The following is a 25,574-nucleotide window of genomic DNA, read 5'->3' as shown; positions in this document are numbered from 1 at the left end:
TTCAGCATCTACTTCAAGGCCTACACCATGCAAGAAACTACCATTTTCAGATATAGTCCAATCCACTGTCTACTCTAGGAGTGCTAACCTGCGGCACACATGCCACTAGTGACACACGGACACTTTCTGAGTGTATATATATTCATGGTTTGCTTTATTTCTTTGCTACTCCTTACCCTGCACACCCTCAAGTTTAACATTGCAGTGGGTACACTCAGGGCAGACACACCTACTCTTGATTTGCTCTGGCTGGAAAGTGGGGAGAAGGGTGAGGGGGAAAAAATAATGGACTGGAGGGAAAGTCAATAGGGCAGATGCTAGAGAGCTGTGTTCCTCTAACTGGGGGTCAGCTGAGAAGGCCGGGGCCAAGTTGTGGAAGGCAGTGGGGGCTGAGTGGGACAGTGCAGAGATGGCCAATGAGGTCAACAAAGCCCGGCTGTCCTAGCAGCATGATATGCTACTGGCCCAGTAGCATTGCTAGGGGTGGCAGTGCTATAAGTATTTCAGGCACCACAATATGCCCTTCCACTTGCCCTTGGAGCTGTTTTGCAGCAACACACAAAATAATAACAATATTAACAGGAAGCAGGGCAATTCTGCTTCTTGTTAACAAATCTCTCTCTCTCTCTCTCTCTCTCTCTCTCTCTCTCTCTCTAGTGCAGGCTGCCTGCCTCTTGCATTCTTGTTTTAGCATTCAGTAAAAGGAAGACACAGGCCTGCTTGGCACCAGGATAAGTTAAACAAAGATAATGGGTGCAGGTGAGCACAAAGAAGTCATACTTCTCCATATAGGGCCCCCTTTATCTGTGGTTTTTGTATTAGTGGATGGGAGGTGGCTTCCCCCATGGATTTAGGAGGATGCATGTACATGCAGAATTCAGCTCCTCTGACACTTTCCCCTCTTAGCACAAACAGCACCCATGTCTGGTACTAGATGATTGGGGTTTTCATCAGCTACAATTGCAAACCAGAGCCAAAGCATCTCTATTGTCTGAAGGCTTTTTATTTCTTGGTGTATTATACTGAAAGTACCCCTTGGCTTGAGCGATTCCTGTGCTGATGGGTTCTGGCTGTGCCATTCACGACACGGCAAAGATGTGGCACCTGCAGTTTTGTCTTTCTGCCCCCCTTCTGTCTTTCCATTAGGAGAACACACACAATCATGGGTGGACATGCACTTCTTCATTGCCCCTGTTGTTCATAAGGCCAAACCAGTTAGACATCAGAAAAGGCACTTGTCTGTTTTTGTGCTAGACGGACAGGGACAGTGGAGTCCAGGATGAATGGAGCCAGCAGTCTCTATTGGTCTTAGCCCCCAATAGGCACCTCTCACTCTCTTGCTTTCTCATTGGGGGAGGGGGGAAGAGTCAAAGGAGAAAATTTTCTTCCTGAGAAGTGTTTTGTTGCCTGTCTGGTGATTCATGGAGTGAGGAACATGTGAAGACCTGCACCCAAAGATTATGATCGCAATGCATATTTCCAACCAATGCTACATGAACAGAAGACTGGGTTTGATGGCCACCCTACCCGCTACACTGGGCTGCTGGGAACTTTTGTTTTAAAGGGCTGTGTCTTCGGCATCAACGCGGGGCCCAAAAAGCTTGTCGGCAGTGTCCTTGCCGTTATATTTTGGCAGGTTGCCCCCAAAATTCAGTGGCAGGATATTGGCATCAATCTCCTGATAGAAGGTTTCAAGTTCATCACCGTGCACGAACACCTGGGTGCAAAGAGAAGGAGGTGAACAGAGAGGGGGGACCATTTGACAGCACTTTCCTTGGTCCTTCTGGCATGCTGTCTCATTGTGTACAAAAACAGAAATATAACTTAAACTTTTATTCTCATTTGTTTTCCCTGTTCATTTCCATTCCTATTTTGAACAAAGTGTAAAATCTTGTTACTGTCGCTCCTAGCAGACACCACCAACATCCTGTGGTAGGTGATTTTTTTAACCCATGTGCCCTAAACTGAAGCTTCCAGAAGAAGGCCTCTTTTCTCCGGGGAGGGCCCACTATGGGTCAGGAGTGCAGTGGGGGTAAGGTTAAAGCACCCCCAACCCTGCTAAAGTATTATCTTGATCTAAATTGCTGCCTCCACGTGTGCCATTCCAAAAACAAAAAGGCAACAATACGATTAAAGTTATGTCTAGTTTGGTCGTCGTTTCTCAAACAAGTAAATGTGATGTGAAATCAACATTTTGGTCTGGGTTTTTTCTCCGCCTGTCCCAAGTGGCAACCAGAGGCCATCACTTGGAAAGTTTGCGGCCTGGTGGTGACATTATGTTAGACCTTATGTGGAAGAGAGGGTGAAAGTGGTGATGACACAGGGCTTCTGTTTTCAGCAGCAGACATGTGCCTTCCCTAACATCTCATTTTGGCTCAAGATGGTTGAACCCTTTGACTTTTAATAGCCCTTTCTACTGTTGCACACCCTTTCCACAGCATGCTCACCCTTTCCAGCAGTTTGTTCTTCAGGAAAGGCTTGACCACATTGTAGGTCGTGGTGAAGTACCAAGGCTGATGGATGAAGTGGACGGCCTTGAACCGAGCTGGGAAAGAATCCTAGGCATACCAAATGCACAAAAGGTTACACAGTGTACTGGATTCCCTTTGTAAAGATGGGTCTGGAAGCTCACAGGAATAAAACCCTCGTGGGGGGGGGAATGCTGCAGGAGGAAAAAATGATCACAAGGGCAGAGCACTCCCCTGCCCTCTCTGGTAGGCATTAGAGATTAGTGTGCTTTCATTATACTGTGTGACTTTCCCACCTAGGGCAGACATATACACCTCATGTTAACAGCAATCACTGTTTTTTCTGTTGAAGCTACCTTATTGGCAGCTCAGACCATTGGTCACTATTGCCATCACTGACCTGGCAGTGGCTCTCCAGGGTTTCAGGCAGAAATTTTTTTCTCTGGTCCACCTTCTGCATGCAAACCAAGTCTCTCCCATTAGCTATGCCCCTCCCTTCTCTCATATCTCAAGTACTCTTCTTCCTGTGACAAACTCTTGAACCCACTGTTTCTTGGGCACAGATAGTCCCACCTGCAGCATGTCAACCATTTTCTTCAGCTCAGAAGGTTTGATGCCGGAGGCCTGCTGCATGGTGAAGCCCTTGAAATTTTCAATGATGCAGAAGCCATTGATCTGAGTCTCCTCATTCTCTAACAGTTTCTCCAAGATCACACAATAGGCACGGAGGATCTGTGGGGAAAAAGGAATAAAAGCAGGGTCTGTCCCAAACTCTGCCTAAGAATAGTTTATCTGAGCCTGGAGCCAGCTTGTAATGCAGCCCTGGTCCCACCTCACCCTTTCAATCCCTGGGCTGATCTAAAAAATTGGAAGATAGATTAGTGTCCCCTTCAATTCCTTTGTTCACGCTCCTTCTTTTTCAGTGCTTAATCCATACTTATAGGCAGCTACAACACACAAGGACATATATGTCCTATATATTAATTAGCTGCGAGTGCCAAGAGCCCTTGAGACACTGCCCCCTGGCTCAGCTGGTATCAGGGACAGGTAGAGCCCACACAGTGTTCTGCTCCTTCAGTCCCCAGGATTCCTTGGGTGAAGCCATAATGGCTGAATAAAACCAACAGAGGTGGAATAAAACTAATATACATGTAGCAGAGTAAATAAGACTTTGGCTGTACTGTCTGATGAGTGCTGACCTCATCAAAGGTGATCTCCTCATAGTCCCAGTTTTCGATGTTAAACAGCAGCACCACCCGTCCATATTTGTCCCTATTGGACAAGATGCCCGGGTAGCCAGCCTCAATGGTACTGCGCACAGCCTCAGGTGACAAGTTTTCAAACAGCTCTGGATACTGCTGACGGAAACCGACATAGCCTGGAATAAGGAAAAGGGAGACAGAATGCTCAGACTGGGAAGAGAGATGGAACCTGCCAGGCAGTAGACTGGCAGCCTGCACAGGAAATCAAATTAAAGACTGAAAATGTTGGGGCAGGGAGGCTGAAGGAGGAGGACTGGGATCAGAGCTACAAGGTGAAGTTAGCAGAGGACTCCATTCGAAACTCTAACCAATGAGGTGGGTCCAATTTTAATTAGAGTGGGCACATTTAATTGGCAACATTCTGAAGGCAGAGGCATGCATTAATTGATGACGTCCTGGTGCTTGGAAGTGTGCGTTGGCGTCGTGGCGCTAGCATGAGGGAAAATATGAGGAAGTGCCTTTTTCTGGTTAATGGTGCGTCTCTCACCTTCCTCAGTAGCTCAGAAGCTGCCTGATATCGTGGAAGGTTCTGCACTAGGAAAATGCATTTCATTTCAATCAGTTAATTAACAGATGAATTGGTGGAAAGGCAGGAGGTTTAATCAACTTCTTAATCACTGAAACAAGCCTTAGTTTAGATAGGGTGGGTTCTGTATGTTCTTGCAAAAGCTCCCAAAGGGCTCCTTGCCCAATCAGGGCCATTTCAGACCAGTGGAGCCACTAGGGTTTGCGTCACCCAGTGCGGGAGGCCAGCATGTCACCCCTATGAGGGACTTCCACCCATGCCCTCCTTCTAGGCTGGGCAATGTCTCGGGTGGTGGGTGTGGTGAAGTACCATTGCTCCACCCCCACTGGGTTTTTAGGTTATAACTTTAGCTAGAATGCAGATATTTCAACATAGTTTATTTCATTCCACTCTGCATGAAATTATGCATTGATTGAGATATAAAATAATGGTATTATTCAAAAATGCCACAATTTAAAATTTTTTGGCCAGTAGTGGTGTCACCCTCCCATGAGCATCGCTCAGTGCGGCCCGCAAACCCCCCCCCCACGCAACTCCTAGTGATGCCACTGTTTCAGACTGTTCCGGGACCAATAATTCAATTCAAAAGAATTACAGGATCCCTTGTGATGATGGCGCAGTTACGGTTCGCTCCAGATCCCCCCCCCCCCGGGAACAGGCTGTTTCCACAGGAAGTGTGCACCATTCCGTTACTTCCATGCTCTGTTAAATCCATTCATGTGCAGCCTGGTATTGCAGGTACCAGAAGAACAGGGTGGGGAGGATTTAGGTGGGCCCCGGGCCCTGGCCAGCCACATCTCCAAGCGCCTTCTGCAGCACAGCTAAGGGCACAATCCTAATCAGGTCTACTCAGAAGTAAGTCCTATTTTGTTCAATGGGGCTTACTCTCAGGAAAGTGTGGTGAGGGTTGCAGCCAAATTGAGGAACAACCCAATCTTATCCACATTTTCTGAGAGTAAGCACCATTGACTCTAATGGGACTTACTTCTGAGTAGACATGCCTAGGATTGGGCTGTAAATGTGGTTTGGTTCACAAGTTATAGTGACTCTTTCACATTTTTGTGATTAATATCTGGCCGTTCCCCACCACATTTATTGATTCTTTTATTCCATCCTTCTTCCTAAAAAGTTCTGGGCAGGATAAATGGCACATTTCCTCTGTTTTTAACCTCACAATAGCCCTATGAGGTGGGAGAGGCTGAGAAAAATGACTGGCCCAAACAGTGGCATCACTAGGGGGGTGTGGGATGCACTGAGTGACACGCATGAGGGAGTGACACCACTACTGGCCAAAATTATTAAAATTGTGATCGTTAGAAATCAAACCATAGTGTTGTGTATAATTCAGCGTGTTATTCCATGCAGAACTCAAACCACGTTGAATACCAAAAGTTTGATATTAAAGTATTTGATAGAATACTCTACCAAAAGTTATAAACAAAAAAACAAGCAGGGGTGGGGGTGGGGAGATATGTGTCACCATGCCCACTTCTTGGGAGGAGGTCCATCATGGGGGTGACATGCTGGCTTCCTGCAGAGGTGACACAAACCCTAGTCACTCAACTGGGCCCAAGTATGGTAAGCTTTGTGAAGATTTTGAACTTGAGTCTCCCCAGTCCTGGTCCAGGAGGCGAGGCAGCAAGGTTCCCTCCATGATCTCGGGGAAGCCCACTTGCTAGTTGGTTCCTCCTCAGACCTTCTCCATCAGTGGCTGTGCTGTCACTTCATGATGAGAGTCAATATTTGAATTTGCGGCTTTCCCCTTCCCCCTCTCTGTTCCTTTCTTTCTGTTGCATCCTGTCCCTTAAAGTGCAAGTCATTGGTATAAAAAGGACATTTCAGCCAGGATAGTGCAGTGGTCTTGCAGCTGGAAGAACCAGGTTCAAATCCGCACCCAGCCATGAAACTTCCTGGGTCACCTTAGTGCTATCTCCCAGCCTCACCTGCGGCACAGGGTTGTTGTGAAGACAAAAGGAGGGAAAGAACAACGTACACTATCCTGAACTCTTTGGCGGAAGGGGGGTTATAAAAATGTGAAAAATAAATATAATGCAATAAATAAATAAGAAGATTGGCCTGGAAGCAGGTGGCCAAGTGCAGGAGGTTAGCACCTGAAATTCCCACCTTTGATCAGCTCATAAGCCCTGTTGACATCAAATTTGCGGGCACGGATGAAGCGAAGGAAGAAGGCCCTGTCCTCGTCCTTCACTTTCTCAGCCACGGCCTTGCAGATGTCCTCTCCCCCCTTGGCTTTCTCTTGCACCAGTTCCTGCAGCTCTTTCACAGCCAATTCCCGCTTCTCTGGGGTCTCATTCAGCTCATCCTTGGCCTGAGGGGAAGAGGGGAAGTGGAGGCTGCAATTTATTTTATTACATTCTAACCCTGCACTTTTCTCCAGAGAGCTCAGGCCATGTGCATGTACTCACAGACATACCCTTATTCGCACAAGAGCCCTGTGAGGTAGGTTAAACTAAGGGATAAGAAGTGAAATGTTCCTCTTTTAAAAGCAGCTGCAAGGGGGAGGTATGCAATTTTGATCTTGGCCATGGGATGGGAGAAGAGAGAGTCCAGACTTTCTACTTGCCAGGGTCCACATCCAAAATCACATCCCCCCCCCCCCGACATGTTATTAGGTATGGAGGGGGAAAATGCACAGCAAACTGTGTCCATATCTTTTCCTCTCCTCAGCGTACAGCTTGTTTTGGGGGGGGGGGTCAGTCAAGGAACACATGTAGGGGAAACAGCCTGACAGACTCCCCTTAGCCCTATACTTCATTGCACAGAAAGGGACATAGGTCTCAGCAAACATACACAGGACCTTGCCCACAGGAATTTTCATTGCTGTATTTTTGGTAGGGAACCTAAGCCATAAATGAATTGCCTCGTGAAACAAACCACCCTGTCTATTCAGCACCCAGCTTTTTGTAGAAATGCAGGGGCTCTGCAGTGCTCAGTGTCGAAGCACCTGAGGGTTCAGCCTGCGGCACCCTGTCACCGGCTTCACAGATACAGAGAATTTGCTGGATCACCCAGAACCGGCTGCTCTCCTTGCTTTTGCTTGGTGGTTTGGTGGCATCTAGCGGCCACGGATGGTTTGGTACAGTCAGTGGTGTAGCTAGAGTAAGTTTGCAGGCGCCGGAATGTGCAGTGCAAGCAGCACCCCCCCCCCCTTTGGAGCCATTACTGGCAGTGGGAGCAAAACAGAGTAACGTGGACTGTGGACCACTTCAGTCTTCAGGTTGGGCATACAGTATATTATTTATTAACAGATTAGGACAGTGATTTTCAACTTTTCTTGTCTCATAGCACACTGCTAAGGTACTAAAACTGTCAAGGCACACTGTCGGTTTTTTGACAATTGACAAGGGCACACCATGCTGTTGGGGGGGATGTTCACATCCCCCAGTGACCCTACTTATAAATGACCCTCCCCCAAACTCCTGTGGCACACCTGCAGACCATTCGTGGCACACCAGTGTGCCACGGCACAGTGGTTGAAAATGGCTGGATTAGGACCTTGCACTTTCCCCTCTCTTTAGGAAAGTGCTCAAGGCAGCTGACAACAGAAGCAATAAAGCAGAAGGATGGAAAGGCTTGCTCTGGGAAAATGGGGTCCAGTGTGCCCAGGGCCAACTCCAGGTTCAAGGGGTTGTTTGCTTGGCAGGGCGCCAGCCAGGGGTATTATTTCTGCTCACCGCTGTTCCCTGATATGGGCTGACAGTTTTCTCCCTCTTTCAAAAGGCTGGAACCAGGGCTCATCCAGTGTAAATGATTAGCAGGAAATACACAGTGCCTCATTAGGCTATGGCATTAGTTGCTGGGTGATGTGATGATGGTCTCTAGCTGATTAGACAATGTCAGGGAGTAGGAAAGACATCACTGGCTATCACTGCACATTACTGGCTACCACTAGCCAAGAAAGCTGTCTGCTACCCCTAGATAGTTGCGGTATGCCTATGAATGACGGTTTCAGGGAGGGAGGGAGGGAGGGAGGGAGGGAGGACGCCTTCTTTCTAGAGGCATTTGTTCAGCCATTGTGGGAAAACATGTTACGCTAAAGGAATTCTTGAGTCTGATCCAGCTGCAGTTGTGGATTTGGCCCCTGTGCTGCCTGGGGGCACAGGACTACAAAATGCCCTTCCCCCCCCCCAGAGGAGACTTATCTGTATGATGGCGCCTCGCACAATGTCTCCTGGTCCTCTAAAGGCCTTCTGAGGTCTCCAGAGGGCTGCCAAACACTACTTCCAGTTTTCCAATGAATTGCCCACCCCGACCCCCACCCAGGACTGCCCGTATCCAGCTGAGCTCTTTTTCTGTTCCTATAACCCTTTGTGGTTCTCTGCTGTTTTGGGTGCTCCATGTCAAATGAGAAAAGGGATGCTGTTTGAACAATAGGTCTTGGGTCATTTTGGAGCCCTTGGACACATTTCGGACCTGGCCTCTCTCCTGGCCCAGCCACCTGTTTGGTTCCTCTCACCTTTTGCAGCGTCAGTGCGGGAATCTTCTCACACTTCCCAAAGACGGGGCCGTGGTCCTTAGTGGTGAGCCGCTCGAGTCTGGCACGCAAAGCCTGCTCCTCCTCAGAAACAATTCTGAATGTGCCAGCCTGGGGAGTGATAAGAGGATAAGAGTGAAAAGCAGGATGTTTTTTTTTTCCTTTTCAAAAAGGAGTCCCAGTGCATGCACCAGAGCAGGGATGGGACCCCCTGATGTTTGCCCAAGAGTGCTGCATGCTGGTGCCACCTCCCAAGTCCAGGTGGGCATTCTATCCCTAAGAATGCCCACCTGAACTTGGGAGGGGGGGGGCGCCAGCACGCAGAACTCTTGGGCAAACATCAGGGGGCCCCATCCCTGTTCTGGTGCATGCACTGGGACTCCTTTTTGAAAAGGAAAAAAAAATCCTGCTTGGTGCTCCTGTCATTACTGATGTGGCTGAAGTTGCATTTTAATTCTCCCACAAGGCACTGAGGTAGTATCTCTCCACTGCTCACTGCAGTGTATATGGTCTCCACCTTTTATCTTCACAACAACCCTGTAAGGTATTTTAGGGTAGAGTGCGAGGGGGGGTTGGTCTCAAGCCACACAACATGTACTCCATGTACACATGAGCTTTGTGCCTGAGAGAGGATTCAAACAGTGGCAATTCACTATTATGGCTATTATGGCGGTTATTATAGAACCGCCAAATTCAGAGGCCGTATACCATGGAATATCACTTGCGGGAGGCAACAGTAGGAGGGAGAAGATGAATACAGTGATTTATTTTTTCTTAAGTGCCTGAAAAGCAAGGCGTTATGTGAAGTGTGAAATGAACCATGACATAGCCCTGCCCACATGCTTACTGCCTAGAAAGATTACATCTGTGCCCTGCTTCTAAGCTTCCCGGAGGCATCTGGTTGGACATCATCAACACGGGAAAATCAAGTTGCAGAATAAAGTGGGCTCTTTATCTGATCCAGCAAGGCTCTTCTTGCAAACCTGAGCATAACCAAGGTAGGGGAGTTAACAGAGCAGAGCAGGTTTGATACTCACCACTGAAGTCATGCTCTTTCTTAGTCCACCCAAGCACTGAAAGAGATGATGGAGAATCTTAAGTTAACACCAGCAAGAGACCATACTGCCTCGAGGGTTGGCAGGTCTGCTTTTTCTAACAACAACAACAACAACAACAACAACAACAGTATTTATATACCGCTTTTCAACAAAAGGTTCACAAAGCGGTTTACAGAGAAAATCAAATATCTAATGGCTCCCTGTCCCAAAAGGGCTCACAATCTAAAAAGATGCAACACCAGCAGACAGCCACTAGAAAAGGCACTGCTGGGGTGAGGTGGGCCAGTTACTCTCCCCCAGCTAAATAAAAGAGGAGCACCCACTTTGAAAAGTGCCTCTTAACCAGTTAGCCAGGGTTTTTCTAAGCCTTCCTTGGAGCCCAGTCGCCCTGAAGAGACACTTTATAAGAGGGCTATAAGGTTTGCTCTCAGAGGAGTTTCTGCCACATCCTCATTCAGAATGTAATTAATCCAATCACTTAATTCCATCTGTCCAAGGATTCCCAAAGACTAACCTATGGAAAAACGGCCCCCCAAACCTGCAAATTCCTCCTGCTAGATAGAAAGTTACTCATGAGATGGATGTGGCATTCCTACACACACTTACTTGGGAGTAAATGAGTAACTAAACAAGTGGGACAGTCAAGACGGTCATCCTTAGATCGCTGACTCAGAAGTTCCAACAGAGGACAGAGATGGAGTTTTGTGGCACCTGAAAGACTAACAGTCTTCGCAGGCTGCAGTCCACCTCATCCAGTTCCTGAAAAAGTGCTATCTTCATCCACCTCTTATAGAAATGGGTACAGAGGGGGAAATGCAAGAAATCTAGCAGATCTGTGAAATGGGTCTAGGGGCTATGAACTTTTGGCCACCCTGTTTCCAATTTTTTCTCAGTAGTCATCTCTGCATATATCTCCCACCTAATATATGCATTTAACATGACTGAGACAACTTGCATCCCTAGCAATCTGAAGTCCTAAAGATCGGTTGCAAGACCATTTGTGTTGGATAAGAAATCCTATTTAATTTGGTGCTACTTATTTCTGAGTAAACAGGCATAGCAACTGGCTGCTAGACCTGTCTGTTACAATGAGATGTCAACACATTTACCATCTGAAGTTGTTCGAACAAAGTAGAAAAAGCCTTGGAAACAGGTGGTCCTGCCAGAGTCTCGGCAATCTGATCTGAATAGAGTCTCAAGCACTCACCAGAGAAGCCCGAGACGTCCAGAAAAGTCAGTGCAGAGTTTTGAAGAGTTCCAGCGGCAAAAAGACTTCCACGCGCAGGCAGTGAAGAATCAATGAAGGCCAGAATGGAACAAGGACAAACCCAGCAAAAGCTTTGTGCAGTCACCAGACTGAGATTAGACCATCACAAGGCATTGGTTGTAACAGTGTTTTAATTAGGTCAGTACAAATAGGCAAGGACCCCCATTAAAAAATTACAAAAGACAGATGGGGGGGCTTGAAAGAGAGTGCAAATGGCCCTTTGGCTTGCAGAAGCGCATGGCAGGGAAGCCGACAGAATTCTGGGACCGATTAGCCAAGTATAAAAGCTTCTTATTGTGTAACTGGGCCATGCTCATTAGTGTAACACAAGGTTGGAACGGAAGGCTTTGGGAAACAGTTGCAGAGGGGAGTGGAAAGTGGGCTATGAGCCTCCACAGACTGTAAAAAGCATCTCTATGGCCTCAGCCATCATACCCATCACTGCTTCTATGGCAGAGAGCAGTGAGAAGGGAGGTGCCATAGGGATGGGGTGAAAGAAAGGCAGAAAATAGGTGCTAGCCTCCTTTGCAAGCTTGTTGTAAGGGGTACTGAGGGTAGATCTATGGGGTGGCATGCATAAGCAGGAGCTGCTTCCAAAGGGACCCAATTTTGGACCAACTGGAAGCAGCAATAGGCAGAAGGGCAGTGTGTGGTGCCCAAATGCACAAAATTTCTCCAGTTGCCTAAAAGCCGGCTCTGGGCTGGCCCTTGTTGACGGCAGTGATTGGAGATTCAGCTGCCTCTCAGGTCTCTTTCAACTAGCAGGGGTCTCTAAACTTTTTGGCCGAAGGGCCGCATCAAATATCTGGCATGGTGTTGAGGGCAGGGAAAAAAAAATTAAATATAAGATTTAAATAAATACATTAGAGATGGAACTTAGATGAATGACTGAAATGAATGAATGAATGGGCTCAAATGTCCAGGATTTCTCCCAGCACCAACACAGCCCAAGAAATAAAGCACACACACTTAAATGAACCCCCATTCCCCCACCCCACAAGCACAACTCTGGTTGTGTGTGGTCAACTGGGCCAGAGGCTCTCAGGGGATCAGAGGCTGGCCGCGGGCCAGATAGAGGCTCTCTGCGGGCCACATATGGCCCCTGGGCTGGGGTTTAGAGACCCCTGAACTAGAGAATGATCCCAGGAGCTTGGCAAGCCAGCAGACAAAGGCAGTGGTAACTGCTGAGGAATCAAGCCTAAAAAGGCCCAATAACCAAACTGTTATCCAGCCACTGCCTGCTGGCCTGGGGACCCATAGGAAGGCATGGCACATTTCCTGAATGCGGGGAGAGGAAGTGCGTGCACACAACTAACTATCATGCACACCTCCCCTCAGTGGCAAGGAGGAATCATATTGGAGGATTGCTCAGTCCTGGGTAACCCCTTTTTTTCTGATCCCTAATACAGAATTCTCAGCATCATTCTAGAATTGTAGTTCCCATGTTATTTTGGAAAAAGGTGTAACTAGGAAACCAGTTTCAGATCTCCATTATAGATGTGCTCCAAGCAGGTTGTCCTCATGACTATGGAACTTTGAATTTGGACAGGTAAGTTACAGCGCGTCCCTGTTTTTTTTTCAGCAGGGAAATGTTGGAGGGTATTTGGGGATGATGATCATAATGCGTTTGAGAGGTAAGGCCAAGATCTGTCATGACACCCCCCCCCCTTGGACTTTTCTTCTGTTTTGGCTCCTGTCCATGAACAGTTAATAACCAAAACAACCCAACTGCTATGTGTTTGCAACCAAGAGGCCACTTAGGTTAATCTCCTCTTCCTGCACACACCTTAAATGGCCTCCTGGAACAAAGGCTTTCCCTTTCTGCTGGGTGTTTATGGTGTTTTGTACAAAATGATCCCAGGCACATGAGAATAAAGGTACAGGAGAGAAAGTCCAACTTGCTCCTTCCTGGAAATTTGAATGGTCCCTTTGTTTGAGTTCACTCATGGGTTAACCTGCAGATTTGAAAGCTACTGGAGAGTGTTATGGAAATGACATGCAAAGCGAGGACATTGTTATACTGATAGAGGTTGGATGAGGTCAAGGCAAGGGTCCCTGGTTTTGCTAATGGGATGTGCTCATGTGCCTGGCATTCAGGATGCCAATATTGAATTGCAGTGTGGCCGACACAATCCTAACCAGGTCTACTCAGAAGTAAGTCCTATTTTGTTCTATGGGGCTTACTCTCAGGAAAGTGTGGTTAGGATTGCAGCCAGAAACATGCAATGCTTGTTATAGCTGCTATGTCATCGATCCGTCCAGGTCAGTGTACAGAAGGGAGCAGCAAAGAGGGGTTCATGCTCTTTCTAACTTGGATCTTGTTTTGTGTAAATAGATATTGATTTTTACAGTTAAAACAATTGCCTTGCCATTGCTAATTCCGATGCCTTCATGCAGCAGAGTTTGTCAAACTGTGGGTGGGGACCCAGTAGGTGGGCTGTGAGCCAATTTCAGGTGGATCACATAGCTCCAAGTTCAGTCACCATTGAAAATACAGAGCTGAAAATACAGAGTACAGAGCTGCTGGGCAGGGCTCCTGGTGGGAGAGAGGCCTGGTGCTCTGCCCTGAATAGGTGGGAAGATGGGACGCTGGAAAGTGTGGTTGGAGAAGGATCCAAGTCTGCATTCTGCTTTGCCTTCCGAGCTATGCAAAATAACAGCACGAGTGCGCTGTGTAATGGGACCTTTGGCTGGTCGCGGCTTAGGTTTGAAGCCTAAATGAATGATGTCACTTTCAGCCATGACATCACGTCCAGGTCAATGACCTCATTTCTGGTGGGTCCGCACAGATTGTCATTCTAAAAAGTGGGTTCCGGTGCTTAAAAAGTTTGAGAACCGCTGCACAGACCTCATTCCTATTTTGCAAGTGGGGGACAGGGGGCTGAGGCGGAGTGGTTGTGTTGCAAGGCAAATCAGCAACTCAGATAAGCAACTCAGAACCACTCGGTACACAGGGATGAAGGTTCACAGGCTTTTATTGAATCGTATACAATTGGTCCACGGGACTCATGTCCAAAGCATGGACCCCGTCTGAACGCTGGTCCTTAACCTTTATACCACATATCTATGTCTTAATTCTATTTGTGACCAGTTGCTTTGAGTACATTGGTATTGAGGGCTCTATAGTGGTATATTCCCCTGGGGGCTGGGGATAAGAATAGGCCCTCAGTTTGGCTGTACTTGTTGTAAGAGGCGACTAAACAGCCACCGGGTAGATGGGACTCGTCAGCCTGGGAAGGCAGCTCATCTGAGAGAAGGAAAACTCTGATCCCAAACCTCCACTGCCTCGTGGCTACATCCAGTTACGGAAAAGGCTTCAGGAGTCAACCTCGAGGCCAAATCCGGAGCCGGAGTCCCTGAGGCAGTTCATGGCTGAACACAGTCACGTTCTGGCAACTCCTGTGACACCGCTGGAACCAACCATATTGCCTTTCCATTGGACCATTTCAGCGACGTGGAGAGGGGGGATTTGCTGCGTGGGAAGCAGTCTATCCTCCATAGCTACTTTACCCAGGCTTCGCGCACTGGAGAGGACACTCTGTTCCAGAACCACCATTCAGAGCGTGACACCATAGTCTTCCGAGACTGAAGGATGCCCACAACAATAGTGGTATATATTTATATACCACTATATGTATATGTATATAAGTGACCTCTTCCCTTTTAGTGGTTCCCTAGCACCTGTTAAAGTGTAATCTCTTTGAGCTAAGGCTTCAGCCAGCTTCTTGTGATTTTTCATATATTTTAACATAAAACAAGCCAAACTTTCACTGCATCACATTTTCTTTTTAAGAAATCCTTCTCCCATTTACCTTCAAACAAGTTACTCAGATTTCCTAGGCAAACTGCTCTCTCTCTCTCTCTCTCTCTCTCTCTCTCTCTCTCTCTCTCTGCACCTTCCTAATCAAACCTGCACCAACCCCCTCTAACATTCATTTCTCCATTTCAGTTGCAATTCAAACAAAGACTGATTCTTAAGGATGCTCCTCGTTATCTAATTAAATGTATTCTTCTTCTAAATTTGTCTCCTGCAGCTGTCTGTGGTTAGCTAGACTCTATAGTTGTTGGCAACCTTCAGTCTCGAAAGACTATGGTATAGCACTCTGAAAGGTGGTTCTGGAACAGACTATATCAGTCTGCCAAAAACATCCTTGCCAACTGATAAGGATGTTTGCAATGTTAAACCCTTTATCTAGTTTTAAGGCTTTTCTAAAACCAAGCATTTTGGTTCTTTAAGACTTACTTCTAATAACTACCATGTCCCCATATATTTTGGTTATACTTTAAGGCAAAGACTATTTTACCTATATATGTGTCTTTTCCTTTGAAAGCTTAGAAGAATAACATAAGTGAGCCTTGGCACCTGGCGTCGTAATGTCTTTGGCAGACGTGTGCTTCTGCCAAGAAGGAGTCTTATCTTCCTCGTTGCAACTCCCTTTTCCCAATTCTAAAGTGTATCACAGCCTTTGAAGCCCAAGGTCTCTGCATCTGTGAAAACAGCTTCTAAATTATTCTTCAAGCAGCTTTTCTGTGAGACTAACTATGATTTTAAGATGAAAACAGCTTTCACTATTCTATGTGCCTTTCATGCTCTAGCCATACTTTTAAGCTTTTAAGCATTTGTTTCTAAAATCAAGCAGCTCTCTTCCATTGTGTGTTATGCTATAATATCTCTGGGCTAAAAGGCTTTTAAAATAATTCTTAGTACTCTGCTTATACTTTACTGGGCTATCCAGTGACTTTACAGTCTAGGGTCAAAGGTCACTGTGCCTCAGTTCTGATGACAGCCTTCCAAAGTACAGAAGCAAGTTGTTAAAATACTGTATTATAAAAATGGGAGTCATTCTGAAGACAAGAGCGGTTTTCAGCAACCCTGCTTTGTAGGCCTCATCTTGCAGGTTCAAGAAGGGAGGTTAGGATTGCTTGGCTTTCTAGGTAAACTCTCCTCCCCGCAAAACAGGTTTGCAGCACGGACCAGACTCCGTCCCTTTTAGATTGTGAGCCCTTTTGGGACAGGGACCTGTTTAATTCTTTAAGTATTTTATTTTCTTTGTAAACTGCTTTGAATGTTTTGTTGAAGAATGGTGTATATATACTGCTGCTGCTTGGTGGCGTAGCTGGAGGGGGGGTGGAGCGCTCAGGCTGGCAAGCGGCCCCTCCCTTCAGAGCCATTCCCAGCGGGGGGGGGAGCAAAACAGAGCCGTTTTGCTCCCCCTGCTGGGAATGGCTCTGAAGGGAGGGGCCACTTGCCAGCCTGAGCGCTCCGCCCCCCTCCAGCTATGCTACTGCTGCTGCTGCTGCTGCTACTACTATTACAGTCAGTTCTCTTTATATGCGAATTTGCTTATATGCAAGGGGCAGAATTGCTACCTTCATGTTTTCCACGCCCATGTTTTGTGGTCTGGTATGCAGAGACCTTCGGGAGGTTTGCAGGGACCTACAGAATAGCACTTATAAACTATAGGGGCCCCTTAAAATGGCTGGCGGAAGCTTCTGAGGTCATTTTTACGGGGTCCGCACTGGTTGCAGGTGCCATTCTGAAGGTTCCCGCAGCTTCCAGAAGGTCTCTGAAGCATTCAGAGAACTTTCTAGCACTTCCTGCTGCACTCTGCTGGCTTCCTGAAGGTCTCTGCTGGAGTCTTCTGAGGGCCCAATCCTATCCAACATTCCAGCACTGGTACAGCTGCAATGCAGCCCGGAGGTAAGGGAACAAATGTTCCCATATCTTAAGGAGGCCTCTGAGACTGCCTGCCCACCACAGGATGCAATGCACGCCCCTTTGGCATGGCTGCACTGGCACTAGGAAATTGGATAGGATTGGGCTCTCAGTCTCCCCCATAGCACCCGTTGTACCTAACTCCATTGATCCCATAGGATTGATGGTTTGTTATTTGCAAATTTGCTATCCATTAAGGTTTCCAGGAACATAATCCTGGCAGATAATGAGAAATGACGTCATTCATTCATTCATTCATTCATTCATTTATCTATTTATTTAAAGGATTATTATTAGTATTAGTATTAGTATTTATTTATTTATTTATTTAAAGGATTTTTTATTATTTATTTTATCATTATTTATTTATTTATTTAAAGGATTTTTACACCACTTTTCCAAACTCAAAACGGCATTTGATTTTGTCTATAAAATGCTTTGAACTTTTTTGTTGGAAAATGGTATATAAATACTGCTAATCAATCAATCAACTGCTAATTAATTAATAAACTAATTTCAAATCATTAATAAATAATTATAATCACTAACCATTAATATTTATGAGTATTACTATTAATAATGATCAATAGTAATATTAATAATGATTAATAATCATTAATCATTATTACTGATTAATTAGTAATTAATATTTCTTAATTAATAATATTAACTTAATATCTTTAATTAAAAGAATTAATTAGTGATATAATAATAATTATTGTTATACTTATTGTTTTTATCATTTTTATTTTTATAATTATTATTATTTTTATACGCCGCTGCTGCTGCTGCCCCACCAGAGGGACCCCGCTGCGGTGCTGCCTGTCAGTCTCTGCACTGCTGCAGGAAGGGAGTTAGAAGTCCCGGAAGTGCCGCGTGGCGCGTCACGCTAGACTTTTCATACCTCTATGCTGGAGAACTCCCCGGCGCTTCTGCTGGTGGGCGGGGCATCCCCGTCGCCCATGGAAACGGAAGTGGGGCTTGCGCGGGAAAGCTCCGTTGCCCGGGCAACGCCTACGGGTTTCCTGGCGGGAGATTCAGGGGCGATGAAGGCTTAGAAGGGAGGCGGCGGCCGGTGAGGGGACCAGAGGGGGAGGCGGCCGGGGCGGGGGCCGCGGCCGCCTCCAGGGCTAGGCGGTGAGGGGGCATGAGAGGAAGCTGAAACGGGTGCCTCTGAGCATGTTAAGAGTGCATCTAAGGAGCTGCGCTGAATCTGACCCTGGAACCTGTTTTGAAGGGGAGGGTGCTTGAGAGGCAGATGAGAAGGGTGTCTCTGGGCATGTTAAGAGTGCACCTAAGGAGCTGCCCTGCTGCTGAGTTTGACCACAGGGCCAGTTCTGAAGGGGAGGGTGTTTGAGTGGAAGCTGGAAAGGGTGCCTCTGAGCATGTGAAGTGTGCATATAAGAAGCTGTCCTGCTGCTGCGTCTGACACTTGGTCTGCCCAGCTGGGTGTTGTCAGCACAGTTGCTGCAACCCCTTGCTGCAGGGCTGTAGAAAGGCATTCATCATCATCATCATCATCACTACCATTATTATTATTGTTAATAGTAGTCATAGATTTTCAGACAGTCGTGTAGGTCTTGTTTGTCCAGACTCTGAGTCCTTCCCAAGGACTTGGCTGCTTGACTTTTATCCTGTTTCGCTGTTATAAATGTTGCAAGATGTAAGCTGTTCCCAGTAAAGCTGCTTTTTGCAGTTGGACAGTAATTTCTCTCGCCCCTTTGCCATTAAGGGGTGCGTGTGTGTGTTGGATGTTGCACCAAGGGTGCCAATCACCACTGGTTTTACTCTGCCACTAAACTATGCACTAATGTCAAGCGTACTGAGTTTTGTTTCTACAAGTGAAGGCTTTATTGTAAAAGGACCTTGCGTGTAGGGCAGCGGTTCTCAAACTGGGTTCTCAGACTCACCAGTCTGTCCTGACCTGATTTTCGGTGGGTTGTGAAACTGATGATCTGATAGCTAACTGGGAAAATGTATAGAGCCCTATGGAAACAGAAACGGTGTAGCACATGTGTGTTTACTCAGAATAGGCAAATGTGTCTCGGCTATTATCAAAGACCATACAAAGGGGAATGCAAGGCCACCAGAATGGTCCAAATCCAGTGAACATGGAGCTCAAAAAACACTTCAGAAGGTGGTCTCCTCCCCCCCCCCCCTAGTAGTAAAAAGAATAAAAATAGAGGCTTGAGTAACTGGTAAAGTGAAACTTTTTTTGTCTCATAGCTGGATCCGGATAGCTTGTCATTTTTAAAAAAGTGGGTCCTGGTGCTAAAAAGTTTGGGAACCACTGGTCAACTGTGTTTTAAGTACCATTTGTTGCATATTTTAAATTCTAAATTTGGAGGAGAAAATGCTCTCTTTCTTACAATAAGCAGAACTAAGTGGTGAAAGATTATTTTCCTAGATTTTACCACTTTAGATTGTGGGAGAGGGGTATACATGTTTAAGTCCCTCCCCTCCCTACCCAAGGCACACAAATACTGCCCATATGCATGGAAAATTACTGTGCTCAGGAGAAGGGTCCTTACTGTCATGCAAGGAGAAGGCTGGTGGCGTCATACAAGCATTCAACCTTACCATCTACGACTTTAAGTGGTGTTGCACAGGAAAATCCTTACTACTTGATTTTGTTGATGATATAAACAGTCTCTTAGTTTCCATGTTTGCTAGTGATTGTCAGTAAATACAGACAGTCTGAAGGCTTGTATTAAGCATAAACACTTTTTTTTTTTTGCCAGTTTTGTAGATCAGAGCATTTTTTAAAAACAAAAGCAACAGAGGTTACAATGGATCAGAAAATCCTGGCTTTAGCAGCAGAAGAAAAAACAGACCAACTTCAGGCATGTCTGCAGCAACTGAAAGAAAATGAGGTGAGTTAGTACTGTAGTTTCAAAAGCATTTAGCAGAAGGGACCCTTTCTTGTTTGGGCTGATGACTCCTGGCCTTCATCTGGACACTGCATTATCTCTTTATCATGTCTCTTTAATAATATAATATACAGTATTTATATACCGCCTTTCTTGGTCTTTATTCAAGGCGATTTACAGAGGCAGGCTTATTAAATCCACGCAGGGATTTTTACAAATTGAAAGAAGGTTCTTTCTTTCAAGAACCACTACATTCAAGGTGTTACACTCCAATCTGGTTTAACATTCTGGCCTCCATCCTCCCACGCTCCGAGCAGATGGAACAGCTCAGCTGCAGCTTGCCAGCTGCTTCAAGGTCGCACGGTGCCGGTGGCCTCGAACTGGCGACCTTGTGGAGTTAATCTTCAGGCAAATGGAGGCTCTACCCTCTAGACCAGACCTCCTGCTTTATTGTATTGATTTATGTGCTCTCGCTGTTAGTAGCCTTGTAACCAGAGTGTGCTGCTTCTTGTCACCACTAATGCACTGCACAGCTGTGTTATGGGCAGTATAAACTTGGGTGCTTTGGTAATGCTGTATAGAAATGAGTACTTGCTTACACAAGCATTTCCACAAAAGCATTTAAAATGATGACAAGTGACTTTTTTCCCCTTTCTGCTGCAGCTGAGTGACCTGGTTACAAAGCACGCTCTGAGAGGGAAAGAGATGGGTGCTTTTCTTCGAGGAATCTTCAAAGGTATTAGGCAACAACCTGTATTGTATATCCATTGATTTTCAGCTAAACTGTGTAGATAAATGTTGTTTGTATAAGGCAAGGAACTACCTGCCCAATCCCATACATCAGGGTTCAGCAACCTATGGCCTTCAGGCCAAATCTGCCCTGCCACCCAAAGTCATCCGGCCCGCGCGAAGCTCGACTTGGGAGGTGAAGCCTCCTGCCCTGTTTGCTGCAGGGCATGGCAGAACCTGCGCGCAGGGACTCCACAAGCCTGGGCAGAAGGCTTTGCCATTCCCTATCTGGTGTGTGGCAAATTGGATGGGAGATTGCCTGCCAAGTTGAGCTCTGTGCATCTACTTCTGGGAGCTTGACAACCTGGATGTTTAGTGATGACATGAGGATGTCGTTGCTGAATGTCACCCTCTTTGCCTGAAAAGGTTGCCTTCAACTGCCATACATATTTGCTTAGAAAGAAGTTCCATTGAGTTAAATGGGGCTTGCTTCCAAGCAAGTGTGCTTTGAATTGCATCCTATATAATATAGTCAGTTTGCAGAATGTGTCATGGGGAATGTGTCAAGGACATCTGCAAGAGGGATCTGAAGGCCTTAGGAGTGGACCTCAACAGGTGGGAAACCCTGGCCTCTGAGCGGCCCGCTTGGAGGCAGGCTGTGCAGCATGGCCTTTCCCAGTTTGAAGAGACACTTGGCCAACAGACTGAGGCAAAGAGGCAAAGAAGGAAGGCCCATAGCCAGGGAGACAGACCAGGGACAGACTGCACTTGCTCCCGATGTGGAAGGGACTGTCACTCCCGAATCGGCCTTTTCAGCCACACTAGACGCTGTTCCAGAACCACCTTTCAGAGCGCGATACCATAGTCTTTCGAGACTGAAGGTTGCCAACACACATGGGGAGGGAAGGGGCTTCAAGTACAATCTTTCTGTCTTAATCTGAGCAGTCCCATTTCCTAATCTTAGTATCTCTTTAATAATCAAATGTTGATGGATTTGATGTGAACAGTTGAGGCTGGTAGTATGGGCCAGGGAATATTTTTTTAATTGGGCCGTTGATAAAAGCATATACAAGCTTTTGAATTGCACAAAACATTTTAGCTGTTTAGTTTAAACAGAATAAAATATGGTGTCTGCAAAGAGAAGGGCAGAAAACGTATTGGGAGAGAAGCATTATGTTGGCAAAGCCTGGGTCACCAGCTGGTCCCTGATGCTTAAGAACTGACTCAAAAGTATTTCTCCCAGTAATGTTCTCTATTTGGTTTCCATATTTTCTCTAGGGTCCTCTTGCTCCCAGCAGAGTGGTGTGGTGAGGAGACTCGCTGTTTACAAGCATTGTGTCCATTTGGTGGAGTCGGGGGACCTGCATGTGGAAGTTGCATCTGAAATCATAAGGCTGCTGATGCTAGAGGTGGGAATGATCTGAGAGCACATTTCTGTTTTCCTGTGTGACTTCTTTCCTTCTTGTTTTGTCTACAGCCCACCCAGTACAAACTGTCACAACTTGTTTCCCGTTTATCAGGCGCACCAACTGCCAGGCCCTGCATTGGCTGACTTGGCCACTTTGTTTGTTGAAGCGATCAAAGGAGGTAGCCTGCTTAGTGGCAGATCTTTGGAGTTATTTCCTACAGTCCTAACTGCACTTGCTACATTGAAAGAAGGCTTGGTTTATGGGAAAGGTAATCTAGCCCTTTCCCCCTCTTTCCTTCCTTTTACTGGTAAGTTCTCCCAAGTGCCTTTGTATTGTGTGATTTTTTTCCCCACCCCCTCTTGCAGGTGAACTGAGTGCGGAAGAGTTCAAGAAACAGCTGATCAATACACTGTGCTCCAGCAGGTAAATACAACTTCGGCAACTCATGTTCACTTCTGTTGGTCAAATTAGCCTGGAATGTGAGGCTTCTAATTTATGTTGCCAAATTATTTTCTTGGGCAAAATAATAGTTTGAATTCTAGATGAGTTACTTTTCTCCACTGGCATGAAAACAGGAAAAAATTACTTTCTGATTAATTTTATTTGGGCAGGTGGGACCATCAGTATGTGATTCATCTCACCTCCATGTTCAGGTAACCTCTACAATCTCTACACATTTTTCATGTGTGATTTTTGGCATCGATTTTTCCAGAGGTGGGAGGGATTGTGCTAGGAACTTTGGTTTTTGGAAAATGTTCCAGAAGGCCAAGCATTTTGTCATGCTGCAGTCCCTGTTTTGCAACCCATTCCTCCCCTCGCAGCTAGTGCCTGAAACAGGAAGGAGAGCCAATGAAAGAGAGGGTGATACTTCCTCCCCTCCTCCGGATTTTCCCCAAACAGCCATGCCTGGTACCTTGACTGACTCTGTCAAGTTTGGCACACTGTAGAAGAAATGGAAGCCTCTCTATTGGGAGCTTCACCAGTGACCAAGTGAAGGGAGGCTGTGTTTTGCTAGCTCTAGTTCTAAGTGTGCTGTTGCAGTCTGAATGGTGCCAACTCACAAATTAAGGGGCAGTGATTGGGCTGTGTTTTTGTTTACCCTGCAGAGACATCCCACTGAGTACAGAAGAGCTGCAGTTTGTGGTGGAAAAGGTCTTTAGGATGTTCTTTAAGGTAGACCTCCAGGAAATCCCACCATTAGTTTATCAACTGCTGTTGCTTTCCACAAAGGTAATACTGAAGGAGAAGCTGCCCAGGCTCCTTAGATTCCAAAACTTGTACCCTGTCACTGGTTTGTGCACACCCTGTGGATGGATCAGAGCTCAACCACCCCTTCCAAGCCTGTAGATGTCAGTCTCACTTGACAAGTCTCGCTTTCAGTCCAGCTGGCTTCAAAGCAAATCTGATCTGCCCAAATGGGCCTCTTGCACAAGCTTTGCATCACTGCCCCAGAAACCACCTGCTGGTGATTACATGTAGTGGCTAGCAATGGGAAATGCTGCAATATTAGAATTGCAAGGCAGTTTCATGAAACCAGCTTGTAACTCCTTAATATACTCTATATTGGCTTGTATGCATGTAAAATGGGTGTCTAGTTCTGCTTTCTGCAGCCTGCAGAGACTGCAAAGAGAACAGTCTCGTTCTTGTGCAGGCTGAATTCATGGTATTAGAGGAGAAACAAACTTTGAGAGCTAGTGTAGCGGGTAAGGGATTGAACTGTGAACCAGAAGTTCCTCGTAGGAAACTGTTGAGTCTCTAGGTGTCCTTAAGCAAACTATTGTCATCATCCCCAGTGGGCCCTCCCCATTAATATTTGTGTGTGTGTATGTGTAGAGAGGGTTATCATGATAGTGACCTGCCTTTCAGGACTATTGTGAGGATTACTGAATCTGTGTGAAGTGTTGGAATACTCTGTATTCAAAACAACGCTATTATGTATGAATGCTTTTTATAATTTTATACTGGAATGTGATTTCTATGGCCTGTGTTGTAACCTTTCAGGGTAGCAAGAAAAATATTTTGGAAGGGATAATCAACTTTTTCAATGAGATGGATAAAAAGCAAAAAGAAGAGCAGAAAGATTCAGAGTGAGTTGCTTCTTATATCTGCAGTGTATTTATTTTCTTTTTCGAGACTCTTGGTTTTAGCGAATGTGTTGCGTAGATTTCTGTAAGGATATACTCACTCCATCGCGACTGGAACCATATTTGTGACCTTTGTGCCGCTGCCTCTCTTAGGTTAATGGACCTCGAGGAAGCTACAGTGCCCTTGGACCAGCTCCGTCATGTGGAAGGCACAGTCATTCTCCACATCGTGTTGGCTATTAATCTGGATCAGGATTTAGGCAAAGAGCTAATTAAATACTTGAAGGTACAGTATGTTGTGTGTGAAGTGACATTGAGCTGATTGTTGGCATGCCAAAAATGTTTGGGTTTGTCTGCTCACTCCAAAGGCATATGTGCCAATTTGTGGCTTCTGTTTATAGTATTTCTACCCCTTCTTTCAATGGGAACATGCTCAGGGTGGTTCACTACTATCAGTCAAATACAAAGAACCAAAATAACAAGAGTTTTGAGAGAATGCACGCCCAGGATTGCAGCTGGTGCTGTGGAATGCTATTCTGACCTAATTTAATAGGGATTTGGGATGCCAGATGGCAGCTTTTGCTGTTTAGCTCAATCTTTGAATTCCCTGACATCCTGCCTGATAATTTTAACCTTTTCTTGATCACGGGGGAGAACTGGGTGATGGCAAGTACCATTTTAACTTTTGCAGTTCATCCTCTGTGCCTGTACTATATGTACCAATTCAAGAGAGCACTAGCTCAGTCTTGCAGATAGTCAAGGGAGGGTTGGCTGCCCACGCTGTTCTACTTTCCTTCTGTCTCTTCAGCATTCTTCCGTCTTGAACCAACACTCCTTCCCCCTCCACTCCTAGACTATAGAGAAGGTGGTAAGGTAGAACTCTTCTCCTTTCTTTTCCTTGAGTCTTAGAAGATGAGCAAAATCTGGAGGCTCACCTGCCATTAACACAGGGGCAGCTCAATCCTAATGTGTCAGAGCAGGCTGGAGGTCTCCTCAGAGAAAAAGAAAAGTCTTTCCTTTACCCTGAGTAACACTTCAACCTGTCCAAGTGGGCTACTCTGATCTGTGCTAGCTAATCCACTTGTACAAGTCTGAGAAGCCCTGTGTAAGACCTCCAGGCCCAGGAAGAAGGATGGGAAGTGGCGGAGACCTCCTCTGCTGATCCTGCCCCTCTCCTGGGCCTGATCCGCCCCGTTTCACCCTCCTTCCACCCAGAAATGTCTCCTCCCTGACTTCATTCCATCCTCCCCTGCCCTGTGCTGGCACTGCTTACACATGAATCATCGCAAACACGGTTACTGCGCTGGCGTTAGCAAAGAACGAGGTTGCGCTGTGAGTTGTTTCTCCTTGGCAGAGTGCTAATGGCGGCTGCTTCCTTTCTTCCTCCCAGACATAGAGGGGGAGGTTTAAATCTAGGGGAGAACTCCAGCAATAAGTGAAATAATGAAGCAGAGGTTCAGTGATGTAGTTGCAAAGCTACGTATGTGGAGTTAAGAAGAAAATGCAAGTCCTCTACCATCCTCTAACTCTCTGCAATTGCCTGATGTTTCCTAGTCTGAGCAACAAGCAGGTCCCGGCAAAGCCCTGTGTCCTTTCGGTATAACTGTCCTGCTGTCAGTGGCCAGAATTCACCGATTTGAAGAACAGGTATGTCTTCCTTCCTAGAGCTTGGCTACATCATGAGTTGAAC

At 46.2% G+C, this 25,574-nt stretch overlaps 2 protein-coding genes across 2 annotated transcripts in view; one reads left to right on the top strand and one right to left on the bottom strand.

Moving 5' to 3' along the window:
* Positions 1-1,558: 1,558 nt before the first annotated feature.
* Positions 1,559-17,756, bottom strand: RLBP1 (retinaldehyde binding protein 1). Its single transcript, XM_066635302.1, has 8 exons — positions 17,697-17,756; positions 9,789-9,824; positions 8,734-8,862; positions 6,381-6,585; positions 3,668-3,846; positions 3,042-3,200; positions 2,448-2,558; positions 1,559-1,717 (listed from the first exon to the last, which is right to left on the bottom strand). The coding sequence occupies exons 1-8, from the start codon at positions 17,754-17,756 to the stop codon at positions 1,559-1,561; spliced, it is 1,038 nt and encodes a 345-aa protein (XP_066491399.1).
* Positions 17,757-19,580: 1,824 nt separating this feature from the next.
* FANCI (FA complementation group I) overlaps positions 19,581-25,574 on the top strand; it is a 27,784-nt gene continuing 21,790 nt past the window's right edge. The window contains exons 1-10 of the mRNA XM_066635018.1: positions 19,581-19,665; positions 20,326-20,398; positions 21,670-21,800; positions 21,912-22,068; positions 22,166-22,223; positions 22,412-22,453; positions 22,907-23,030; positions 23,802-23,887; positions 24,038-24,170; positions 25,439-25,531. Coding sequence (XP_066491115.1) covers positions 19,582-19,665; positions 20,326-20,398; positions 21,670-21,800; positions 21,912-22,068; positions 22,166-22,223; positions 22,412-22,453; positions 22,907-23,030; positions 23,802-23,887; positions 24,038-24,170; positions 25,439-25,531 — 981 coding nt within the window. The 5' untranslated portion in view covers position 19,581. The remainder of the gene's footprint in view (positions 19,666-20,325; positions 20,399-21,669; positions 21,801-21,911; positions 22,069-22,165; positions 22,224-22,411; positions 22,454-22,906; positions 23,031-23,801; positions 23,888-24,037; positions 24,171-25,438; positions 25,532-25,574) is intronic.

The sequence above is a fragment of the Tiliqua scincoides genome, chromosome 8 (genome assembly GCF_035046505.1).
Source record: "Tiliqua scincoides isolate rTilSci1 chromosome 8, rTilSci1.hap2, whole genome shotgun sequence".
Classification (NCBI taxonomy): Eukaryota; Metazoa; Chordata; class Lepidosauria; order Squamata; family Scincidae; genus Tiliqua; species Tiliqua scincoides.
Note: the sequence above shows the minus strand (reverse complement) of the source record. Positions and strands in the feature narration are given on the sequence as shown.